At 37.1% G+C, this 24580-nt stretch overlaps 1 protein-coding gene across 5 annotated transcripts in view; it reads right to left on the bottom strand.

Moving 5' to 3' along the window:
* The window catches only part of ARHGEF28 (Rho guanine nucleotide exchange factor 28), a 249912-nt gene that overhangs the window by 103468 nt on the left and 121864 nt on the right, over nt 1-24580 (bottom strand). For 3 of the 5 annotated variants that reach the window (XM_020998382.2, XM_020998383.2, XM_020998385.2), the window contains 6 exons: nt 21724-21851; nt 18191-18471; nt 13295-13502; nt 8600-8711; nt 5331-5411; nt 4638-4680 (listed from right to left, as the gene is read on the bottom strand). In XM_020998382.2, the coding sequence (XP_020854041.1) occupies nt 4638-4680; nt 5331-5411; nt 8600-8711; nt 13295-13502; nt 18191-18471; nt 21724-21851 (853 nt within the window). The remainder of the gene's footprint in view (nt 1-4637; nt 4681-5330; nt 5412-8599; nt 8712-13294; nt 13503-18190; nt 18472-21723; nt 21852-24580) is intronic. The other 2 variants (XM_078153157.1, XM_020998386.2) reach the window with 1 other exon arrangement.

Genomic DNA, 24580 nt, shown 5'->3' with positions numbered 1-24580 from the left:
TGCTGTAATTCTCAAAACCAAACAACAAAACAAGAGTAATACTTGAAAGACAAGCTGCTCTACAAAAACCCATTCCATAAAATGAGAGAAAATCACATATTAAAGGTCAATATGGTATTTATGTCAAATTAGATAATATTTAAGAAAGCAACACTTTCCCAACATGTGTTTAAAAATTGAAGTCTCTTCCACTCTAGGACTCTATTTGTCATTACTGAAGCCTAGTACATTCAGCCCCTAAAGAATGCTTCAAAGCATACAGAGAAGTGTCAAAATACAGGAGACTATTACTACTCCTCATCAACTAAAGACAGAGAGGTTGACTAAAAATTGTTAGGCCAAGAGTTCATAACCCCAGAAGTCCAAAAACTTGTTTTTTTAAAAATATTTTGCTAACTGTATTTTAATACCATTGATTTCCTTTGTAATCTCATGTATTTTATTTTATGCATTTAAAAACATTACTCTGAGAAGGGCTCTATAAGCTTCACCAGACTGTCATAGGGGTCCATGACACATACAAAATCATTAAGAATCTCTTCTTTATTCAATGAAATTAACTCAAATGTAAATGGTTATCAAGAAAGTTTTATTGGCTATATTGCAAGTCCATAATCAATCAAAACATTGATTTTTTTTTAAAAAAGAGATATAAGAAAATTTTGTTCAGTGACTTCACTTGTTTGGGCTGTTCTCTTATAAACAAAATTACAGTAGTTGGGCTAAATAATCCCTAAGCTCCATTCCAGGCTACAAATTCTAATATTGTCTATAAATTTCAATATACTCTAAAGAAATCTAAGGGTTTCTTTCATATCTCTGGTAGCTCCTTTAGAGTCAATATCTAAACATTCATTTGGCTATTATATTTTTTAAGGGAAAACAATTGCTATGTGCCTCAAATTCAGTTGACCTTTAAAAAAAATAAAGAAAATAATTGAACTTGATTGAGCAGAGCAGGGATATCAGTGGTGATCCAGCTGGCCCCTGTCTGAGCTTGTTGTACTGTAAGCCATGTTGCACAAATCCCTAACCACTATTGATGCTTGTGAGGGTGGAAGGGTTGTCATGTGACAGCTCTTCCTAATGGATTAGTTTGTTAAAGCACACCCTTGAAAGAGGAGGGGAAGAATAAATATAACTTGAGTATTTCAATGGTAAGAAAGTAATCATGGTATACGTGGGTTTCCTCCTCTTGTCCTTTCTACTTCCCTAACAACTGCAAAACACATTTACAAAACCTAGAACAGATTAGCCAACTCTTCAGCTACCTCATATGTTTTCTCTTTGCAATAATCTCACGGGCAAAAATGACATAAGAGCCCTAACTTGTTTCAAGGCTTAAAAAGAAAAGGTCCCTCTGGAATGAACAAATCATTTTAATTTCATTCAGCTGACCTTCTAAATTCAGGATTTTCAGATCAATTATTCCCTATCCATTTCTATGACTTTCCTTCATAATCTACAGATTGAGACTTGGAAAGATCAAATAATGATGTGGGCTTGATATATCCTGAGAAATAGCTCTTATTCAGATTATCTTATATCCAGTATCCCAATGGCCCTAACTCAGGGCTATCAACTATATGAAAAAAGCTTTCTCTGAGGGCTTCCATGTCAAACACACTGAAAAATCACAGATGCAGGGGCTGTGAAAAATACTCATCCACACTCCCTACTTCCTGGCAGATCACTCCTACACTATCCCAGCAAAGGAAAATGGTTTGTTTTCTTATCAAAGCCAGCTCTACTCCTCCTCCAGCACAGTTGTAGCTACTATTTAGAGACTCTACAAAACTATAGCTAAAAACAATAATTTTGCAAATTTTAGGTTTTAATAAGGCAACATGTAAATTGACCAATTATAATTCCCAATTTACACTTGATATTATAATGAAATGCACCATCCAAGAATACAATAATCATATATCCAGAAACTCTAAGACTGAATCCACTGTTCTGCCTAAGAACCCAACAAAAAAGCAGGGCAACATTGAAAGCAAAGCTGGATTGGGAACAAATCTGAGAAAAGTTAGGCTGATAAATTCTCAGAATCTCCCACACAGAAGAAAACACAAAGTTCAAAGACCTCCTCCAGATTATTAGAAGCAGTTACCTCACCAGCCACTTTTCTAGCACTGAGACATGTGTAAGGTCAGCTGATGCCTTGTTATGGATCTGCCTGTCCCTATGGTGTTTATTGCCATAACACAAAAAGAAGGTAGGGAAAGATGAAAGGAAGAAAGAAAAACAGAGGAGAAAGATGAATAAAGGAATTGAAAGAATGAGGAGGAAAGGAAGAGGCAGAATGTAAGAAAGGAGGAAGAAGGAAAAAGAATAAAAAGGAAAAGGAAAAGAAAGGAAAGAGGAAAAGAAGGAAAAGAGAGAGGAGGAGGGAGAGAGGGAGGAAGGAAAGAATGAAGGAAGGAAAAAGCGAAGGAAAGAAAAAAGAAGGAAAAAGGAATAAAGAAGGGAAGGAGGAAGGAAAGAAGGAAGAAGGAAGGAAGGAAGGAAGGAAGGAAGGAAGGAAGGAAGGAAGGAAGGAAGGAAGGAAGGAAGGAAGGAAGGAAGGAAGGAAGGAAGGAAGGAAGGAAGGAAGGAAAGAAGGACAGACATTCAAGAGTCAGACATATATCCTTTGAGAAACTCTGAAGTGTCACAGGCTGAAATGAGGTTGCAAAGTCAAGAGAACACTCTGCTTCAGCTGACAATGCTCTTTTACAGAAACTAAGTTTCCTACATAAAATAACAGAATCTTAAAGACAACAACTTAAGTAGAAGCACAACTTAGCTCAAACATTGAGATCTGGGATGTCACTGATCTATTTGACAAGATACTAAACAAATCCCACACATAATGCTATTCATTGATTGTACTAGGCTCTCTATGCTATGAATGCACCAGTATATTTCTACCATTAAGGGAATCCCTATCAAGATTCAAAACACAAAGAAAAACAGTGAGAAGCGAGGGTATTGGAAATGAAAAGTGGGAGAAAAAGGATAGTTATAGTATAGTAAATAAATGTTTATTCCCTTCCCCTAATACACAAATGCCTACAGAATCAATTCCATGTTTCAGATGCTAAGATGTAGGTGGCTAAGAGCTAAAGAAGGCTTTGCTCCTCCAATCAAGTACCTACTGCAAAATCATTGTTTATATGAGGCTTAAGAAAACAGAGGAGAATCTTGATATTCAAAATGATAGTTAGATGACCAAGAAGCTTGACCCTGGAGAAAACATGGGAAAATGTGCTTCTTTCCTCCATTCTTTGCAGAGGCATTAGACAAAAGGTGCAGAATAGAATAGCACATACAATGTCAGACTTGGTCAGTTGGTTTTGCCATACTGTTCTTTTTCCACTCTTTAAAAAAATATTATAAGGAATGGTTTGCTGAGTGGGGAGGGGGAAAGGGAGATATTTTAAAATGAAGGTAATGTGAAAATAAAAGCTATAAATAAAAAAAAAGACTTTTAAATATCTATAGGAAGATAACCAAACTTTGTGAAGTATTTTAAAGGTATATTTAATGGTGTGTTTGTTTTAATAACATTTATTAGTCATTTATTACAGATATTCTTAGCAGCAGTAAACTTTTCTCCTTTGCTCTATAATCCAAGTTGTTTTATAACTATTTGTATGTATATTTTCTCTCCTTACTAGACAAAATTCAATTCAATTCAAACATTTATCAAACACATATTAGAAGGAAGATGGCAGAGGCACAAGACAAAATCTACTATTCCTGAAAGGCAGATATTTTATCTTATTTCATTTTTGTGTACTGAGCCCCTAGCCCTGCCCTTTACAAATAGTAGACATATGTAATAAAAGCTTGTTGAAAAGAGGAAGCAGCAGGGATAGTTGGAAAGAATGCTGTCTCTGAAATCAAAGGAGCTGGGTTCAAATTTCTCCTCCTGAAGCTTACTAACTGTGACTGATGGTAAGTCACAATCTGTTTCTTCATCTATAAAATGAGATGGTTGGACTAGATGTACTCTGAGGTCCTTTCAAGCAATAAATCTACTGATTAGGAGCCTGTGAGCTGTCCTTACATCCAACAATTCAATGTTTGTTAAGCACCTCCTGTGTTCAAGAGATAAGAGGAAGTATAACATAATGGATAGAAAGATGGAGAAGCTTCAATCAGGATGAAAACCAAATGGTTCCAAGACAATGGTTCCAAAAAAGGGCTAAAAACTTCTGTTCTGGAGCATAACCACCCAAGGTCTTATTATACTTCCCAGTTCTCATAATCACACGCTGTCCATAAAATAACAGTGGGGCCTTATTCTCTGCTTCTCCTTCACTCTATAAGGCTTGAATTGGCTGACTGGGAAAGCAGACCTTCAATAGAAAAAGCTAGTCTCCAGTCCCAAGGCACAGAGGCCTAGAACTAGGAACGCAAGGTCAATGAGGTGATGGCAGTAAGGAGAGGATCCCAGTCACTACTAATATACCAAGTGATGGCAGAGATGCCTCATAGCATACAATTCTACCTTCTCTTACTAAGCTTCTTGATGTCTGCCATGCTTGGACACAGCAGTCGTGAATACTGAGATGGCAAGTTAGTATTTGGTTGTTTTTAAAATGACTCCAATAAGCATTTTCTTAGGAAATGTGTAATGGCTATACCTTTTCTCTCGTGATGGCTCCGATAAGCTGTAAGCTCTTTGCTCTGCAAAACACAGAACAGAAAATTAAAACTAAGGCTAGTCAACTAGGCTGGTCATTGCTTTTTTCATATGAAATGCACACCCTCCACCATTTTTTGTCAGGCTGGGTAGAAAATTAGAAAACAAATTTTTACAAGCAAGAGTCACCCTGGACAAGATCATCACACTCCATGAAATACAAACACCACTACATTGCCAAGTGTTGAGATTTTTTTTTCCAAAATCTGGGTTAGCTTCAGCAAGTGCCAGCAAATATTTTCAGAAGTGCAGAAAATCAGCAAACTTCATGTGCTTGATCCCAACAATACTAATTTTCCTCTTTATATAGTCCACCCTGCAGCTTCATCCCTGATTCAAAACACTTAGTCACCAACACACAAAAGTGTTTAAAAAGAAACAAAAAAACCTTTAGCACCTTTTAGCAAAGCTTTAGAAAAAATATCCTGCAGTCTAGCAGAGGGAATTATAAATTGTAATATGGCTGCAGTACCCATGACAAGTTGCAGCAGCAGCAGCAGTTGGCTCAAAGAAGGGCAATAACATTTGCCTTAAGGTTCATCGAAAAGAAAGGGAAAGCCAATTTCCCAACAGACACTGCAGGTAGCTTCATGCAAGCAGCTTAGCAGCATCTTGTTTCCAGGAGAGTACTTACTACAAGGATGGAGCAGAGACACTGATTTAGACAGTGAAAGAGACTGAAGGAGGGGACGACCACTGTTGAGGAACACACCATCTACAGAGTGAGGATAAGTCCTTTAAAGTTATAAACTAGAATGTCAAAATGATACCCAAAAAATGGAAAATGGAAATGTTTCATATGTTTAAGAAGGAATCCATTATGAAAAAAAATAAGTATAGGCTATACAAATATTGACCAGATCCATAATTTCATTAGTGGGAAAAACTTCTTGGACCAATGCAGATCATCATCCATTCCTCAACTTATTGTCTTAGAGATTAATGTAAATACAGGTGTGCATTAATGATGACTGGTATTATTTTGTATTGAATAGAGAATATAGCTCACAGAAGTTCGTGATTTTACTCTATAGATATTATCTGTCATCCTCACAACAACTCTATAAAGTAAGACAAACAGGTATTAATTATACTTAACTCATATAAGTTGAGGCACTAAGGAGAGAAGGTAGATGACCAAGGTTATCCAGCACAATAGTGATGGATCCAGATTCTAAGCAGGCTTCAGGACACTCTATCAGAGCTTCTGTTCATACGACTACATTACCTCTCTCAAATAAACGTTTATTTCATATATAATTTTTAAATGTATAACTATTTTAGAGAACTATTCAGCTGGATAAAGTTGTAATTATGATGCTAATATTTATGAGGTTCCCTTTAGCCCAAGCCCACAGTATGTCCCCCAAAAGAATTACATGAAGGGATTTTGATTTTATGCATAAGGAGAGGTTGCCATGTTGATTACTCATGGGATCGATCACCTTCTGTGTATGAAAATTGACAGCCTAGGTTTAGAAAAGGAAAGTAGAAGCAATGGGGAACAGTAGAAGTGGATCACTGTCTCCAGAATCTGAGGGCCTACATTCAAATCCCATATCTCAGGTTTAGTATGTACTGTTGCCCTGGGCAATTTATTTACCCTTCCTAGGTAGGATTCTGTTTCCTACTCTATAAAGTAAAACAGCTAGACTAGACTTTTATTCTATTATTGGAACATCCAGGCCATAGGCAAAGATTTAGGAACTGAGTTTGAAGCAAAGGTATTACTTCAAAATTTCTCAAACAATTATTCAATTAAAAACTCAGCTTGGATTATTAACAGAAATATATATAAGCTTATTTTATAGCAATTCCTCTTCTTTGACATATCTTATTCCTTCTCAGTCTGATCAGTCCTCTCAGAATGCTTAGGAATGTAAAAGAAATCCGGAAAGCCACAGCCAGGCATAACAAGAGAGTCCATCATGCATATGCATACACACACACACACACACACACACACACACACACACACGGTTATTTCATGTTACCATTAAGTAGCAGATGCTTTCCTAATATTCCAAGTGTAAACTCTGTTTAACAGGTAGGAATCAATCATAATAATATCACAGAACAATTTGACAGGAAAAAAAATGGGGTCACCATCAAAACAAATCTGGTCCATCTCAAAGACCTTGGTAATTCCTGATGGAAGAAAAGACTCATGATCCAAACAGAATAAATCCATTGAGCTTTATTTTTCTCCTTTCTTCCAAACATACAATGAACCCTTAAAAAAAAACCGACCTTTTTTTCCTTCTCCTCTCTATAAGCTATATATGTATTAATGTTTATAATTGATTTTTTTTTTATTCTCTCTATTCCTCCCAAAAGGGTGGGAGTGGGAGTAAGGAAACATTTGGTAGATATTTGTTTACATGTATTTATCTTGCCCTATTTTTTTAAATGGTTGAATTTTATACAGATTACACTTAGTGGGAGAAATGGAAATGCCTAATTATATAGCAACAACAATGTAAAGACAGTATTTCAATAAGTTTTTCTTTAAAATGGTCAACTGAAAATACTTTAAGTATATTCTGGCTTTTCTAACAGTTTTTAGACTTTGTAATCTCAGTATGGAAAGATTTGCAAAAATATAATACAAAAGGAATAAGACAATGGATAAATGAGAGGAATTAACTATTTTCTGGAATGTGGGACATTTTGGGGGAATGAGATATTAAAATAATTTTTACTAAGATATGAAAGATATGCCAGAAATCATAAGTCCATCTCTCCTTTAAGAGTCACCTTGGAGCTTACAGAAACAAAAAAAAGAGGAGCAGGATTTAGAAGATCTGGGCTCTAGATTTAGTTCTGCCTCTTAGTAGCTGCATGACCTTGAACAAGTCATTAAACCTTTGTGGACCTCAGTTTTCTCATCTGAAAAATGAGAGAATTGGGATCAATGACATCTGAAGTATCTCTTCAGTTCCATGATTCTAAGTTAGATGGATAATTTTTCTTTCCACTTTAAAGAGATAACAAAAAAATACATACATTGGAGCAGTTAGGCGGCATAGTGAATAGAGCACCAGCCCTTGAGTCAGGAAGACCTGAGTTCAAATCCAGCCTCAAAATATTTATTAGCTTTGGGGCAGCTAGGTGGCACAGTGATTAGAGCTCTGACCTTGAAGTCAGGAGTACCTGAGTTCAAATCCAGCCTCAGACACTTGACACTTACTAGCTGTGTGACCCTGGGCAAGTCACTTAACCCTGACTGCCTCACCAAAAAGCAAAAAAAAAAAAAGATACTAGCTTTGTGAAGCTGGGCAAGTCACTTAACCCGGACTGCCCCTCCTCTAAATATGTATGCATGTATGTATGTGTATATGGATATATACAAAATATTCTTGAGGTCACTGCTTTACAGCAGAAAGGAACCTTAAAGAATACCTAGTACAAGTCTCACATTTATAGATGAGGAAACTAAGGTCTGTAGAGATGAAAGCACCTACCTACACAGAACCAGGTATCATGTGGCAGAGCTGAGATTTAAATCCAGGTCCCATAGGTTCTAAATCCAGCCTTCTTTCCACAACAACTCCTTCAGAGTAATTTATCAAATATGAATTGTATACCAGGAAAAGCATTTTCATTAACTCCTCACAAAAGGAAAACTATTATCATTGCTGAAACAAGAGATTTATTGGCATGTGTGTGTACACACACACTTTAATTTAAAGTTCATCACTATTTGAGTGATTTGGAGTAGTGAACAAGAAAAGGACTTTTGCTGAGACTGAAGAGATAAATAAAAGAAAACAGAGAGGATCAGCAAAATTCAAATGAAAACATCCACTTGTTGACTAGACATAATTTATTTACTTTTCTTGGCTGAAAATATCCTCTGGATATTTTTGGGTTCTCAAAATAGGAACAGAAAATAATGCTTACCTTCATTTGAATCACACACTGTGCAATCACGTACCAAACGGTTTTTCCCTAAGGAAACTTTGGGTGATGAGCAGGAATAGGAACGGGACCGGAGTCCAGAGAGGAGCGAATCCTAAGGGACAGCACAATTAAGCATGATAGATCCAACACATGACTTAGAAACATAATATGATCGATCACATTGTGGGCATTGCTAAAACTTCTCTTCTAAAGGTAGAGGCCATTCAATTCAATCATTTCTGCTACATTTTTTTTTCTTAATATGAAAGCTTAATTGCTTTATTTCTATTTTTTAATCCCACAACTCTTGAAATGTCATTATTCTTTCTAATACTTAGAAATAACCAGAAAATCTACATTTTTGTCTTCCAGATATGCTTGGATCTTTGAGGACAACAAAGTTAAAATTCAGGCAGGGTAAAGATCCTCTATAAAAATCAGGCTATACTGATATGATGGCCAACGATTACCTGTTAAAAAGTGAAAAAAGTTAGCCGGACTACTGTTTAGCTATGTGACGTCAAACATGAAGAAGCGTCTTGGGCGGATTGCCTGTGACTCACTCCTAAGACAACATGGACAACAGTTTCGCAAGATGGGCATGGTCAGGTTGGGATCTGCACCACGAGGTAGGAAACACCCAGAATTGATAAGATCACCAACCCATTTGAGAATTTTGAGTACTTAAAGCGTAAAATGATCAGTCTGATTTCTTAACTGAGAGAATTGGTTTTTTCTGATGTTACTTGAAAAAAGCAGTGAGAAGACAAAAACTTCTATAGTAACTTGAGATTGTTTAGACTGGAAAAGACTATTAAAAATGAACCTAAACTTTAAAAAATATGATGATGTCACAGTAGTTTCTAAAAGCAAACAACTTCTATTTAAATACATTATGCAAGTGTCACCTCTGGGGAGAAACTCAAGAATCTCTGTTTTGGAATAGATTCCTTGTATAATCCTTCTAGGTCTGCACTTCATTTCCAAGATATCTCTATTTCAGCTGTTTCTCAAAGACTTGCATTTCTCCCATCTCAGTATGTTATAAGACATTATTTTCCAAGGCCTTGTAGTCTAGCATTTAAACACCACTGAATATACATGATTATTTTATCTATTTGTATGCATCTTAAATGGCTTTCCATTTTCGTCTTTTATCCCCAATCATATGTTATTAATACATCATAGAACACTAGCTTTCATGAAGATAGAGAAAACAAGATAGATAATATATTATATTTCCCATTTAAAAATGTAAGCACCAGAAATTTATTAAAGACAGACCTGGAATATATTCCAATGTTTCACAGGGTATATAGGCATCATGATCCCAGAACTGACTACTACCTTCTACTTCCTAGCTATCACTTATGATTAGGCCTAAAATAACGAGTCCCTGCAAATAACGAGTGTCTAACTTTTCTTAACAAACCTCGCTGGCCCAAATTTATGGAATGAAATTAAACAGAGGCTAGTTATCAAGGACTTCTGTCATTAAGTTCCAATTCCAAAGGAATCAGGATTATAAATCCCTGATTATTTATTTAGAGAGTTTCAATTGGGCATATTTCTTCTTGGGCATCAAGGGCGAGAAAGGCCATTTCTGGCATTTTTCTGACAGAAAAATATGAGGTTCATGCACTTGTGAGGCTTTTGTCAGACATGACTCCATTCCACGGTCCCAATGCTGAACCACAGAGTCACTGAAATCACACTCACAGCAATTACTCTTTTAAAGTTCTCCACAATTCTTAAGCAATAAATTGTAGGGGCAGCTAGGTGGCGCAGTGGAAAGGCCACCGGCCCTGAAGTCATGAAGACCTGAGTTCAAATCAGCCTCAGACCAAACACTGGACACTTACTAGCTTGTGTGACTCTGAGTAAGTCACTTAACCCCAACTGCCTGGAAAAAAAAAAGAAAAAAAGTAATAAATTCTACTTAATTTCCAACCTGGCAATGGTCAGGTTATATTTAGTCTAAGGGGAACAGGAGGATTTAGGAGGAAGATGAGATAGATCTGGAACCAATGCAATGGTCTTCTTCTCCACTGGGAACCCTGAACATCTCAGAGCTACAGAGAAAGAAACTTTCCTCACAATCTTCTTGGCTGAGTTGCTACTAGTAAAGGAGAGAGTGATGGAGAAACCCTAAATGACAGGAACTTTATGGCAACAGAGTCACGAAAGATTTGACTAAATGAAGAGCTGATGACAGGTTGGTCATTGTGCAATATCTGTATCTAGATAGACAGATAGATAGATAAATAGATACACATATGTACATATGCATAGAAATATACACGCATACATATCTACAGGTATATAGACACATAAATATACATATATATGCACATGTATTTGTGTGTAGGTATGTGTTCAATCATACATGCATGAATAAATATATACATACACTTGATCTTACGCCAGACTAAGTTTATATTGGTCATTTACATATATACATGTGTGTGTTTATATGTGTGAGTATGTATGCATATTTATGTAATGTCTAATATGTGTATAATATTGACCTGAAGCATAACTTCAAAACACAATGTGATCATCTGGGACATTACTGAAACTAGTCTCTTAAAAGCAGAAGAAATTCAACTCAAGTGTTTCTGCTACATTTTTTTCTCTATATAAAAAGCTTAAATGTTCTATAGGCATTATATCTTGCTGGCATTATATCTATCTTTCTAAATCTAGATCTACAGAGAGAGGGAGAGGAGGGAACAAAGAGAGGGAGAAAGAAAGAGAGAGAGAGAGAGAGAGAGAGAGAATCAGACTTGCTATTTCTTTAATGTAGGGAGAAGGGAAATCCTGGAAAATTCTTATACTAGTGCAAATGACACTTGTTTTGCAACTCAGAGGGTGAAGAAGTTGCCTGGGGTCCAGAGAAGCTAAGTGACTTCTTTGTGCAAGGTCACATATCCAACACGTGGCAGAGGTGATACATGAACCAGGAACTTACTGACCCCTTAGCTGGTTCTCTCCCCACTCTACCAAGACTCCCTTTCTAAGTACAATATATACTTTCTAAAATATAATTTTTCTGGAAAATGAACCATGTGAGATTGTTACCATTCCATGAAGATTGAATTGTCTCTCACCTCAAGTAAAAGTGGTTATTTCAGAACTTCATACAATATTCATAACTAGAGCTCTGGTCTACATTTATAACCATATACAATTCTTATCTTCAGAAATATCACTTGATTGTCAAATTCTAAAAGCCTACAATGGTTATAAATAACTGTCAACTGCATCAAATATTGACCACTGAGAAAAATCACTTGAGGGGAAGGGGTGTGGAGAAGGGAAGGATGCTTATTTATTTCTTTTCAAGTACATTTCCTGAGAAGCTAAAAATCAATGTAAAAAGCAAACACTTGTAGTTAATGATTACAAACAGACTTTTTCCCTAATCCTAAATAACTCTGACTTTTTTCCATTAATCAACCTAAGTTTTTCTTTGGAAAAAGATAAGTTAAATTGAATATGAGAGAGGAATAAAGATGATGAGTCTCTTAAAAGCAGTTCTGCCTTAGTCCTAAACATTTCAAAAAAGGAATCTGTACCCTTCTTATCAAAACCAGTTTCATTAAGCATTTTAACAACTTGAAGTTTCACAGTACAGTATATTCATATAAATTCATATTTATTAAACAGGAATACAAGAGTAAAATGTGAATGCAAAAATATAAAGGTATTGTTACACTGTAGTATCCTTACATAAAAAAATAGGCTGGCAGCAATAAAAAGTAAATAGGTGGAAGGACACTATTTACACACACACACATACACACACACACACACACACACACACAAAGCATTTTCTCAAATGGCACTGGAAATTGGTTAATATTCTTTTTAAAATCAGCAAAATAAAAGAGAATTTCAATTTGAAATTGCTCACAATAAGAGAAAATCGTACTACTTACTACAACACCGTTAAAGTTGACATTGTCTCATACAGACGACTACAACAGCAGAATGCCTAATAAATATCATCCTTTGTTTATAATTTTCACCTAATTTCCTAAGGCAAGTGCCATTTTACATGAGGCAAGCAGGTGTGCCAACGTTCATTCATCGTACTATCAGTTTCTGTCCATTGACCAAGCCAAGTTGGTAGAATTAATTACGTATAAAATTTTTCCATTTATTTATAAGATTGTACTAATTTGCGAGGAAGAATGATAAAAGCATGCAGAGACCTAGTCTGGCTCAGGATCTCCAAAATGCAGTTCATATACTGGAAACAGCATATGGTACCTTTCATGGGTGTATGTACTTATATACATGCCTACACATATGTGTAAAGTGTGTACATATGTAAGTGATATATATATGTGCACACATATATACATGTGTGTGGACAGATAGGTGGACCAGTAGATAAAGCACTGAGCTTTGAATCAGGGAGACTCATCCTCCTGAGTTCAAATCCAGCCTCAGACACTTACTAGCTGTGTGACACCTGGGCAAGTCACTCAACCCTGTTTGCCTCAGTTTCTCATCTGTAAAACGAGCTGGAGAAGAAAATGGCAAACCACTCCAATATTTTTGCCAAGAGAACTCCAAATGGGTATATGGAGAGTCAGACACAACTGAAACAACTGAACAACAATACATGTATGTGTTAAATACGCAAAATGTTAAAATTAAATGAAAAAGAAGCAAAAATCAGAATACCTTTGATTGTAGATTGTTGGAAATTGAAAGTGATTCGGTCCTACTGATGTTAAAATCCAGTTCAACGTTAGTCTCAAATGAGTCCAGCTCATCCCCACTTGTGGTCCCTGTTGTTGAGGAACCATGAGCCTCTGGAGGATAGCAGATACGGGACCGCTCAGAATTCCCTTCCCCTTCACTGTCAGCATCCAAGGCATCGAGGCTGGAACTGAAGTACAAAATAAACATTTTTTTTCCAGTATGTACACATAAAATGTTAAAGGTACCTTTCAGATGATCGAGGCCATTGGGTACAGCCTGTTGACTGAGTCCAAGTTTTATAGAACAAATTCTTTTACTAAGGGGATTCGTTTCTGTGAAGTTTGAACTCAAAGGGCTGTACTTGATTGAGGACCTAGAGAGCTACATGTGGCCTCAAGGTCACAGATTCCCTACCCCTGATCTAGGGTCAGAGGTGTCAAACCCCCGGCCTTGTAAGAGTGCTGCCAAACCAGATTAAAATGCAGCCAGAAAATGTTTAACAAAATTAATAAAAATATGATACAACTTAGGTATGTTAATTTGTGGTATTCTAAGTCAATATGCAGCCCACAGAGATCCATTTCTATCTGAGTCTGCCACCACTGGTCTAAGGTGACCTCTCGTTTTAGAGAAATATAATTACTTGTCAAAGGTCACACAGCTAGTTAGTAGGAGAACTGCACATGGAGCCCAGGCAAAAGATCAGAGGGTAAGGCTGAAAAAGACCTTAGAGGTCATCTGTTTCAACTGTCTAAACTGGTAAATTAGGAAACAGATGCCCAGAAAGTTTATGTGACTTGTCCAGGGAAATAGTATCAAAGAAGCAGAATTAGGATTCAAACTCAGGTCCTCACACTGTGGCCAGTCAGTCAACAAGCATTAATTAAGCACTTACTATATGTTAGGCACTGTGCTAAGCACTGGGGATTCAAAGAAATGCAAAAATATGGTCCCACCCCTCAAGGAGATCACATTCTAAGGATGGATGCAACATGTAAACAACTATGTACAACATACAATATAGATACAGGGTAGACGGATACCGAGTAACCTCAGAGGGAAGGGGGAAAGACTGGGAAAGATCAATTAAGACGGAAAATGCAACACTCCTTCCATTCTGCCATTCTACATCACTCATAGTCTAGAACCCCTTCTTGCTGCCCAATCAATTAATTAAAGCCGCAAATGGATATGTCAACCATATCTTTTAATTCTGAATCCAAACCCACCGGTGAGGCAAAACTTTGAACAAGGAATTCCTGAGTCAAGGGCCAGCTAGGTGGCGCAGTGGATAGAGCACTGGCCCTGAAGTCAGGAGGACCTGAGTTCAAATATGGCCTCAGACCAAACAGTTGACACTTACTAGCTATGTGACCCTAGGCAAGTCACTTAACCCCAAATGCCTTAAAAAAAAATTCCCAAGTCCATTCTCAAAGTGGTTTATTTGTTTTCTTGTTCACTAGTTTGGTGGTTTGGCCCAAAGTCCTTTTCCCCAAAAATAATGTTCTGCTCTAGTAAAAGGGGATTTGATCATTCTGAGAAGTAAAAGCTGCTTTCAGTTAATATTCCCTCTGCTTCAATTTCTTGTTTTTATTGTTGTTTTTAAATTTTATTACAAGCCCCAAGAAACCATCCTCTAAATATTTAAAACGAAGACACAACAAAGCCACTTGGCAGCTTTGATGTCGGATGCTGGGGAAAATCTGCATTCTGAAATATGCAATATGATTGTTCTCACCCTTGTCTCTCAGCTGGAAGCGTCAAGGAGGCATTAATGAGGTACCAAGGTAGAATTCAGAGATCAGCGCATCTTCCCTTAATCCTCCCCATCCCGTCAGAAAATTTACAAAATTAATAGCTCCATTCCACCTTAAGTTTTATTTCATTTTTCTTACCTTCAGACTGAAATGAAAATAAAGGAGCTGATCATTTACATTACAATTTTATTCCACTGCATTTTAAACTCTAAACAAGAGTTACCTCAATACCCTACCTGATGTTACAATACATACATCCTAGAAGGATATATGACTTCATTGGTGTGTTTACCCTCTCCACTGATATAAGTTGTAATCTCCTTAGGAGGCACTCTCTTTGCACAGCTTTGACTCAAAAAGCGCATCACCTGCTGCAGTAATGAGCCTGCCTGAACTTAACCCTTTAACCAACATGGACATGTGGCCAACATGGGGCCTTGCCAGCCAGGCAGGACATTCCAGGGTAGGGGCTCCACGATCCCCATCTTCCAAAACTCAAACATCCAAACCAGGATGAAGCATGAGAATAGGATTCTATTGTCAAGAGTGAGAACTTTTTTTGTCATTACTGTATCATAGGTAAAAGCTTATTTCAGCTACAAAGAAATCCGGTAGAGTTGACATAAATGATCAATCAAAAATTTGTTAAGCACCTACTATGTGCTGGACACTGTACTGGACGCCAGGAATACAAAGACAAAGGATAAAACAATCTCTCCTCTCAAGGACCTTTTATTTTAACTGAAGCGAGATGGACATGCATAAGGAGACACAGAATATAAAGAGATGAAATACAAAGTAATTAAATAAGAGGCAGTTTGGGAAAAAAGATATTAGCAGTTGGAGGGATCAGGAAAGGCTTCCTGTGGAAGATGTTGCTTGAGCAGAAATTTGAAAGAAGAAAGGGACTGTATTAGTGGAGGTAAGGAGGGATTATCTTCCAGGCATGGGGAAAAGCCAGGGCAGAGGCACAGGGATGGAAGAGAGAGTTCTATATGTGAGGAACCAAGAGTAGGCCATTCTGACTGCACCCTAGAGTACAGGAGAGGGAGTACTGTAGATGAATCTAGAAAGATAAATCAGGGCCAGCTTGTAAAGGGTTTTAAAAGCAGAAGAGTTTATGTCATATCATATCATATCACCCATCATATTGTAGAAGCAACAGGAAGCCACTGGGATTTACTAAGCAGGGGTGTGACATGCTCAGATGTGCACTTCAGGAAAATCTCTTTGGTAGCAGTGTGGAAGATAGAGGGGAGTGAGGAGAAACTTGAGGCAGAGAGACCAATTCAGAGGTCATTTCAAAAGGCCAGGTCAGAACTAGCGAGGGCTACTGGGATACTGGCACTGTGATTAGAGAGAAGGGGTCGTCATATGAGAGAGAAGTTACAAAGATGAAAATGGCAAGACTTAGAACCGGCTGGATATTTGAAGTAAGGAAGAGTCAGGGATCTAGAATAATGCTAAGAAGAACACCAACCTGAAAGATGGGAAGAGGGGTGGTGCCTTCCTCAGAAATGGAGAAATGCAAAAAACCAAGAGGGGCAGAGGAAAGGGGAAGGGGAATGATGAAGCAGCCTATTTTGAACAATAGGGCATCAGATACTTTGATTTATATGACTTTGAACAAACATGGCTTTGTGCAAATATTCTTACTACAAGGCACCTTACATAGGAAGGACTGATCAAGTCCCAAGGCCTTGAACTACTCCATAAGCACTGCCATACAACAAAAAATTGGGTAGTAACACTAGCTATACTCAGAGGACAGAAAACATTCCTAAATCTCCAAAGGCTGTGTTTGCCCCTAAGGACTGTTTTGGGGAAAGTAATGGCTTTAAGTTGTAGCTTCTTAATTCAACATGATAACATTTTGAATTTTATCAAGTTGTTCAATCCCATTAAAATATTAATAAACAAGGTCAGTCTTAGAAACCATTTTTAATGATAATTTCATTGCATTAAAAAAAAAACCACCCACTGTATAGTTTTTCAGATCAGCAGTACTTTGGGTGGAGGACAGGAAAAAGAAAGACTTCTCATCTTTTAACTTTTCTGGAATCCATAAATCACTGGGTTCTTTAATAACTCAAGAAAATCAAACGGTTGACTGCCTGCAATAACATTCTAGCCTCCAGCACAAGACTTTCAGTTTATGTATGCTATCTTTGCATCTTTAAAAACCAACCCAGGAGTACTGAAAGAGTTGATTTACATAACACATTTTAAGGCTCTTTTCCCCTATGGAGTCAGACTAGTTAAGTTACTTATTCTCTTTGCTAGATTACTGATCTCTAATACCCCAATGGCATAGAAAATATGGTTCAGGATGACTTTAATCTCCTCCATATACGAACTCTAACGTCTAGTGACACTGGCCTTGCTTATCCTTACAAATGACACTTCATCCTCCCACTCTGTGCCTCTCCATTGGCAATCTCCCATTCTTGGCACATTCTCCCTCCTCGCCTTGGACTTCTGGCTTCCTTTAAGACTCAGCTTAAATCTCACATTGTGGGCCTTAGTTTCACAGGAAAGCCTAATCCAAACTGGAAAATATTCTGCTAAAATCACCGAGAAGGAAGAAAGCTAAGACTATTGATATTAAATTAGTATAATGTACTGAATACTGAGAGTAAGATCTAGCTTGTTCCTTCTCTGCCACTAACTAGTCATCTCTAGGCCTCAGTTTCCTTATCTGTTAAATGAAAGCAAAAGTCCCTTCAACTTCTTAAATTTTTATTTTTGCAATTACTTTATATACAAATTAATATGTACTCACACATGTCTAGAACCTAAAAGGAAACAGGTTTTACTTTATGATAAGAAGGGAAGAAAGCCAGAAGGATTTTTTAAAACCTTATTCTACTATATTTCTTTCATATTGAATGGGTTGGGTTTTTTTTTGGGGGGGTTGGGGTTTTTGGTTTGTTTTTTTTTTTTACAAAGGAGTCTTTTAGACTACAAATATAGTTTGTAATAAGAGGACTGGGCAATTCTTATTAAAATTTTCAACTGAGAAAAGTTATAGTTGGGTTGATTTTTCTGAACCTGACTACAAGATCAATTCATACATTTGACAGATTTCTGACCACTCTTCCAAAATGTAGCTTCTTACCTTCTTTTCTTCAGTTGACTTTGCTCCTTTTCAAATTCACGCAGTTTGAAGGGAATATGCAAACTTGGTGTACACAAACTGGTAGGAGACAGGAAGGGCTGTTGGTCTCCCCTGTTCACTGCTACTTGACTGTTTTCACTTAATGCAATAATACCTTGGCTAGTTTCCTTCATCAAAGTATGTGCACGGTTCTGGGACAACAAAGTTGAGTTCATAGATTCTGGGCTGGACTGGGCAGTTAGACCCTCTGCATTAATATAGTTAATATCCAAATCACCAACCTGGAGTGAGAAAATAAAATTTGGGGTGAGTGAAAAATAGATAATATTAGCCTTGCTAAAAATTAACAACACTTCTTCAATTAAAACACAGCTTAACAATTCATCTGCTATTTTATCCCTATTTTATGAGAACAGTTAAGTGATTATTTTAATGTCAAACAAATTTTTTGCAAGAAGATTTAGCTCTGTTCTTCCATAATTCTGAGAGGAATAATGCACTGGCTCTCTTAGCTATGTTGACATAAGGAGATATGTGCCTGCAAAGACATCATATTCTCTCACTTCCCAGAAGCTTCCATTAGACTCCATAGCATAACGACGTTACTGAATTTGGACTCTGGTCAAAGAGCAGGATGATGAAAATCTAGTGGGGATGATTGGATATGGGGTTGGAGAAATACTGATGCAATCAGAGAGAGGGAAAAGGCATTCCCAGCAGCAGGGAGAGACATGTGAGTAAGCCTCACTGATAGTTCCTGGGAGAAGCCCAATGCTTCTGAACCAGCACTGTTATGCTCAGAAGTCAGCACTACTAAAATCTATGAACACAAGGCTAATGCTCTGCCAGGAGTACATTGATATATGCCTCTCCCACTTAGCTGGAGAAACAAGGGGGCTGATTGAAGACTCACTAGCACTTCCAGGAGGCATCTGTTGGTGTCGGTGATTTGGGAATGGGTGCCAAAAGCCTTTAGCACTTGGTTTTATTCCTTGTTATTATGTTGGCATTCTAATTTAATTAAATATATTTGCTTTGAATTAACGTGTCATCTATCATGAGCTGGTATAATGAAATACATTGGTGGGGACTTAGAGCTGTGATTTTTTTTAACAGATGTCTACCCCAACAGTACCTACAGTAACTGAGATGGGGTATCAAGGGTAGAGGATGGGAATCATCTGTTTTACCAAGCTCAATAATCTTACTATCTAATTTAAGAAATTTTTTTCCTGGAATTACAATTCAAAATCAACTTTAGCATCAAAAAGATCATGCAATGCATTGATCTTTAAGGTGAGAGGGATGAGGTTAGATGTTTTGAAAAGTTTTTAGAGAAAAAAAGAAGGGTTAAGGTTTTTTTGGAAAAATATTATTCAAACTTTCCGAACTGTTTCCAGATGACAAATTTCTCAAACAAGAAGGTAATGCCACCTGATGGGTAGCAGCATAGCTTAGTAGTTTTAAGTATTAGCAATATTTTTAGGAAGCTGTGCCAGATTGAGAGGGGGAACAGGGAAAGAAGACAGGGTGCTTGCCAGGCTGTTGTGAGGGTAAAGAGGATCCCAACATATTTCAAAGTTGTACTCTGTGCTCCTTACAGTGTCTTCATGACGAAAGTGGAAACAAGAACAGACAGGACTTCCTAACTTGATAACTTGATCAGTACACTAACATAATACATCATATGATGTAGAAACTTGATAGATACATTTTTATCTGTCTCTATTACCAAAGTTCCTCAGACAACGACTTAGTCCTATACTTAATAAATGTTCTTATTAAGCATGATATCCATCATAGTTATTAAACCAAAGTTAAACCTTGCCCAAAATTATTCCAAAGACAAAGATATTACATTCTAATCTTTATTGGAAAGGGGGAAAACATGTCCCAGAACATGTTAATTGGTTACTTGGATTTCCTTGGTAAATGTACCTACTTACTACATTTAATAATGAAGTTGCTCATGGAATAAAAATTACTCTGAGAAAAAAGAAGAGCAATGCAAAATTCAATGAGTATCCATTTTGAATAGCAGAACAGAGCCAAAACTTAGAAATTAGAATAGAGTCAAAGAGCACCACAGCTAATTGCTCTATTCTTACCAAAAATGGCACCAAGACTCTTCAGTTTTATCAAAAAGTTGGCACTCATGGAATCACAGTATCATCTCACAACATTCTGGGCTTCCATTACTATCTATATGTTTGACTTAATACAAAAGGGAAACAAAAGACGTTCCAAACTTAAACCATACAAAAAAAAAAACAGGTGAAATTGACACTGAATGTAGGGAAACACATCCCCCCCCTTCCCACCCCAGACAGAAACCTTAGTAATTGAGTTTAACAACAACAATGAAGACAATTTAGCAATAAGGTGAAATTTAACAAGGGCAAAATTACAGTTTTACACATGGATTCATTCAAATAATCAACCTCACAAGTACAAGATTGGGAAGGCATTGACAGACCACAGGTCATCTGAACAGCACTTGGGTATTTTAGTAGATTGTTAAGCTCAATAATAGTTACAGTGTAAGATGCGGTGACCAAAAGAGCTAAGTAATCTCGGGCTGTGCCTCAATGGTCCAGTATCTAGGACTAGGGAGTTGATAGTCAAGCTGTATTCTGGCTAATCCCACTATATCTGGAGTGCTGTGTTCATTTTCTAGACATTCTGAGAAGTACTGTGACAAGCTAGAGAACATTTGGAAGAAGGGAGGGGAGAGGAAGGAAAGGAAATATCTATTAAGAGCCTACAATATGCCAAGCACTGTGCTAAGTGGTTTACAAATATTATCTCATTTGATCTTCCATGACATCCATTTTACAGTTGAGAAAACTGAGGCAGGGATAAAGTTACTTGCCCAGAGTCTCACAACTCAGATGTGTCTGAGGTTCAATTTGAACTCAGGACTTCCTAATGTCATATCCAGCACTCTATCCACTTAACTGGAGAGTAGCCACGAAGGGTGTTAAGATCATGCAGTATCAGGAGCAACTGAAGGAAATGAGGATGCTTGATCTAAAGAAGAGAAGACTTAGGGAGAAGAGCAGGATAACTCTCCTCAGGTACCTGAAGGGTTAATGTATAGAACTATGAGCAATGGGGAAAGTTTCAGAGAGAAAAATTTAGGTTTCCTATAAGGAAAAAAATTCCTAACAACTAAAGCTTTCCAGAAGTGGAATGGATTGCCTCAGGTGGTAGTGGGATGACCCTCATCGAAGGTCATTAAGCAATCATTGGACAACCACTTGTCAGCTATGTTGTAGAGGACATTCACATTCAAGTATGGAGTGGCCTACAGAGGCTTCTGGAATATCTGATGGGTAACTCTGTGATTCTGTGATGTGCGCCCAAGAAAAGAGTAAAAATAATTCAGGTCAAGTCACTTCTCTCATGCCTTTTCAGGTTCTAACAGCTTAAGGGAAAACATAATGGTATACCTTTTAGTTCTACCATTTGCTGACTTTCAAGATGGGAACAGACTAACCTTGTAAACATAACATCAACGTTAGGGGCCTTACCTGATCTATCACCATGCAATTTGCATAGACTTCATCACTGCCATTAAGCATGTTGGAAAGCCGAGATGCGGCAAGGAAAGTTGATGAATTTTTAGATTTTTTGAGAACGTCAAAAGAGTGGTGTCGTTCTAGAGGGGGGAAAAGCAATATATAAATAATAAATATATAAATCATTTGGTTTGGTTTCTCATTTTCTCCCCTCCTTCATTCTATTATGAATTTATAGTTATATTGAGCATTGTAGTATGACACTTTTTTCTAGAGCAAGAAAACAATGGCCATCAACAATACTTGGGAATGAGTCATTCTAGAAAAGCAACTTTTCCAGGTAGCTTAGTGTTTGTCCCTTTTAGCCCCAACATTCCTTTTTATTTTAATGGCAATTAAAAATTAGAAATTTTATTTGAATCAAAGCATTTCTAAAATGTATTACATACTCATCTGTCTTTTAAAACACAGCAGAGAGAACATAACAATCTTTTCATAGTGACTAAAGGGCATCATGATGGATATTACCTACTGTACCATGATACATTAATTATTATTAATGATTATGTTACAGTTAATGATTACATACATTTGCCCCTACACTAAATGGCCTCAGATTGCTCTGATCTTTTAGTTACATCTGCTGTTTTTAGTTTTTCTGTCTTCTTTGTTGCTAATTTGGCAACTATCACTTTTCACTGCTATAAACCTTTCTTCTTACCCCCCATATAACATGTTACTTCTAGTCTATGGAGAACTTAGAAACTACCCAACTAAATGTGCTTGAATTTTTTACAAAGTAAAAGCAAAATAAGCTCTACGTGAGGACTCTCTTAACAATACGACTACTGTATATGAATCTCAGTGCATGGGCTGTGTGACATCTATTTTGGGTGTCTGGAGACATTTTTTAACTTGATTCCCAGTTCTCAGCCACATTCAAGAGATAAGAGGCTCTGGATAAGTGAAATGTTATATTAATAATAGAGAATCAGATTTAAGCGTAGTGAGTAAAATTAGGAGTAGTATGTTGCTCTTATACAAAAATGTTGTCGGAAGGATTTCCAGAATAGCTAAACACTATCTAAGGAGGCAATGTGACTTGGTGAAGTGGCTATCAAACACAGTGCCAAGATATGTGGGCTTTCTTCCCAGCCTTGACATGTGGTTGCTAGATCTCACTGCCCTTAGATTCTGTGTCTGTACCTGCCCTTCCCCACCCCATCTAGGCTACTAAAATTAGAGTCCCATGTAAAGTACTCCAAACTACTCAAGAAAATATAGCACACACAAAAAATATATTTTTATCAATACAAAAGTGTCTTTTTATAACATCTAATACCTTTCAATATAACACAAAGGCAACACGTTATTCACAATTATAATTTTCTTATAACTTACTATGCAGTCTAATTCCAAATACAAAAAAAGAAAAACATGTTGTCAAGTACCTGACATATTCTGAAGTATTAACATAATTTCCCATTTCTCATTTCAAAAGCAACTATAAATATCTGAACATGATTTTCATAGTAAAATTAATCTGGCCAAATTATTCCACTATGTTGCACGTTTATAAGCTGACAAACTGCTAAAAATCCCGACACTTTTGCCATAAAACTGGGCTATCTAATTATTAACCGCTTTCCTATCATTACCATATTAAGTTAAAGTACTAATTAGAATGTCCCAGGAACCAGTAAGATATACAGAGATCTCTAATACTAACACAAACAATACATTTTATTTTCATTAACAAACTTTTTAAAAAAATACATGACATGGCATTTTCTAGAACTACACAGGGTTCTGAAACACTCAGCAAGGGCTTTGTAGTCTGACCTATGAAAACTCATTGTCTTACCTGAGGAAAGCACAAGGACCTAGAAATGTTCCTTCTGTAAAGGATACACCACTCTGCTTCCTATTCCCTTCCAAGGAAAAAAATCTTTCTGGTCAGAAGTTACAAAGGAGGCCCACAAAGGTCACATTCGTGGGAGCAAAATAATGTAACCATGGCACAGCTTATCCAGTTACTCTGAGCATCTTAGTAGCCTATCTGATTTTTGCGCCATTAATCTGATTATCTGTTTAAACAATGATGGCTAATGGAACCAAATACTCTGAACTGGCCATTCAGAGACTTACATAAGACTAAAAGAGAGACTGAAAAGAGGAGACTCAGTGGCATAATTGCCACGCTGCTGTTTCAGTAATTCCTTCTCTGAAGCAATGCCCGTTGTTTAAAAGTTCCCTTGGTTTCAACTCCACAAACATTATGCCTCCCCCAGCATAAGCTCATCACCTGAAATCTCATCATCTTAGAGATTGAATCAGCTTTGATACACAGCATCAATTCAGCATCCTCAGGCTCATCCTCTGATTGGAGGGCTAGTGAAGGGGTGGGGAATCTGTGGGCCTTGAGGTCACCCGTGGCCCTCTAGGTCCTCAAGTGAGGCCCTTTGCCTGAATCCAAACTTTTTGTTCTGTAAAACTTGGACTCAGTCAAAATGCCAAGGACCTAGAAGGTCACAGGTGGCCTCAAGGCCACAGGTTCCCCACGCTTGGAAAAGTAGAACTCCTCCCAAGGCCTCCCTTTATAGAACGCTCAGACTTTTTCAGTTAACTTTATTTATCATCAGCTGCTGTGCTTGGTTTCCACTCCATGAACATCATAAACCACTCTGGTAGCCATTCCCCCTTTCACAATATCCTTTTATATCATATCATATTATATTATGTTATGTTATGTTATGTTATGTTATGTTATGTTATGTTATGTTATGTCATGTTATGTCATGTTATGTCATGTTATGTCATGTCATGTCATATCATGTCATGTCATGTCATATCATGTCATATCATGCCA

This window comes from Phascolarctos cinereus, unplaced genomic scaffold (genome assembly GCF_003287225.1).
Source record: "Phascolarctos cinereus isolate Bilbo 61053 unplaced genomic scaffold, phaCin_HiC Scaffold_4;HRSCAF=312, whole genome shotgun sequence".
Taxonomy (NCBI): domain Eukaryota; kingdom Metazoa; phylum Chordata; class Mammalia; order Diprotodontia; family Phascolarctidae; genus Phascolarctos; species Phascolarctos cinereus.
The sequence above is the reverse complement of the archived record's forward strand: the minus strand, read 5'-3'. Positions and strand labels throughout refer to the sequence as shown.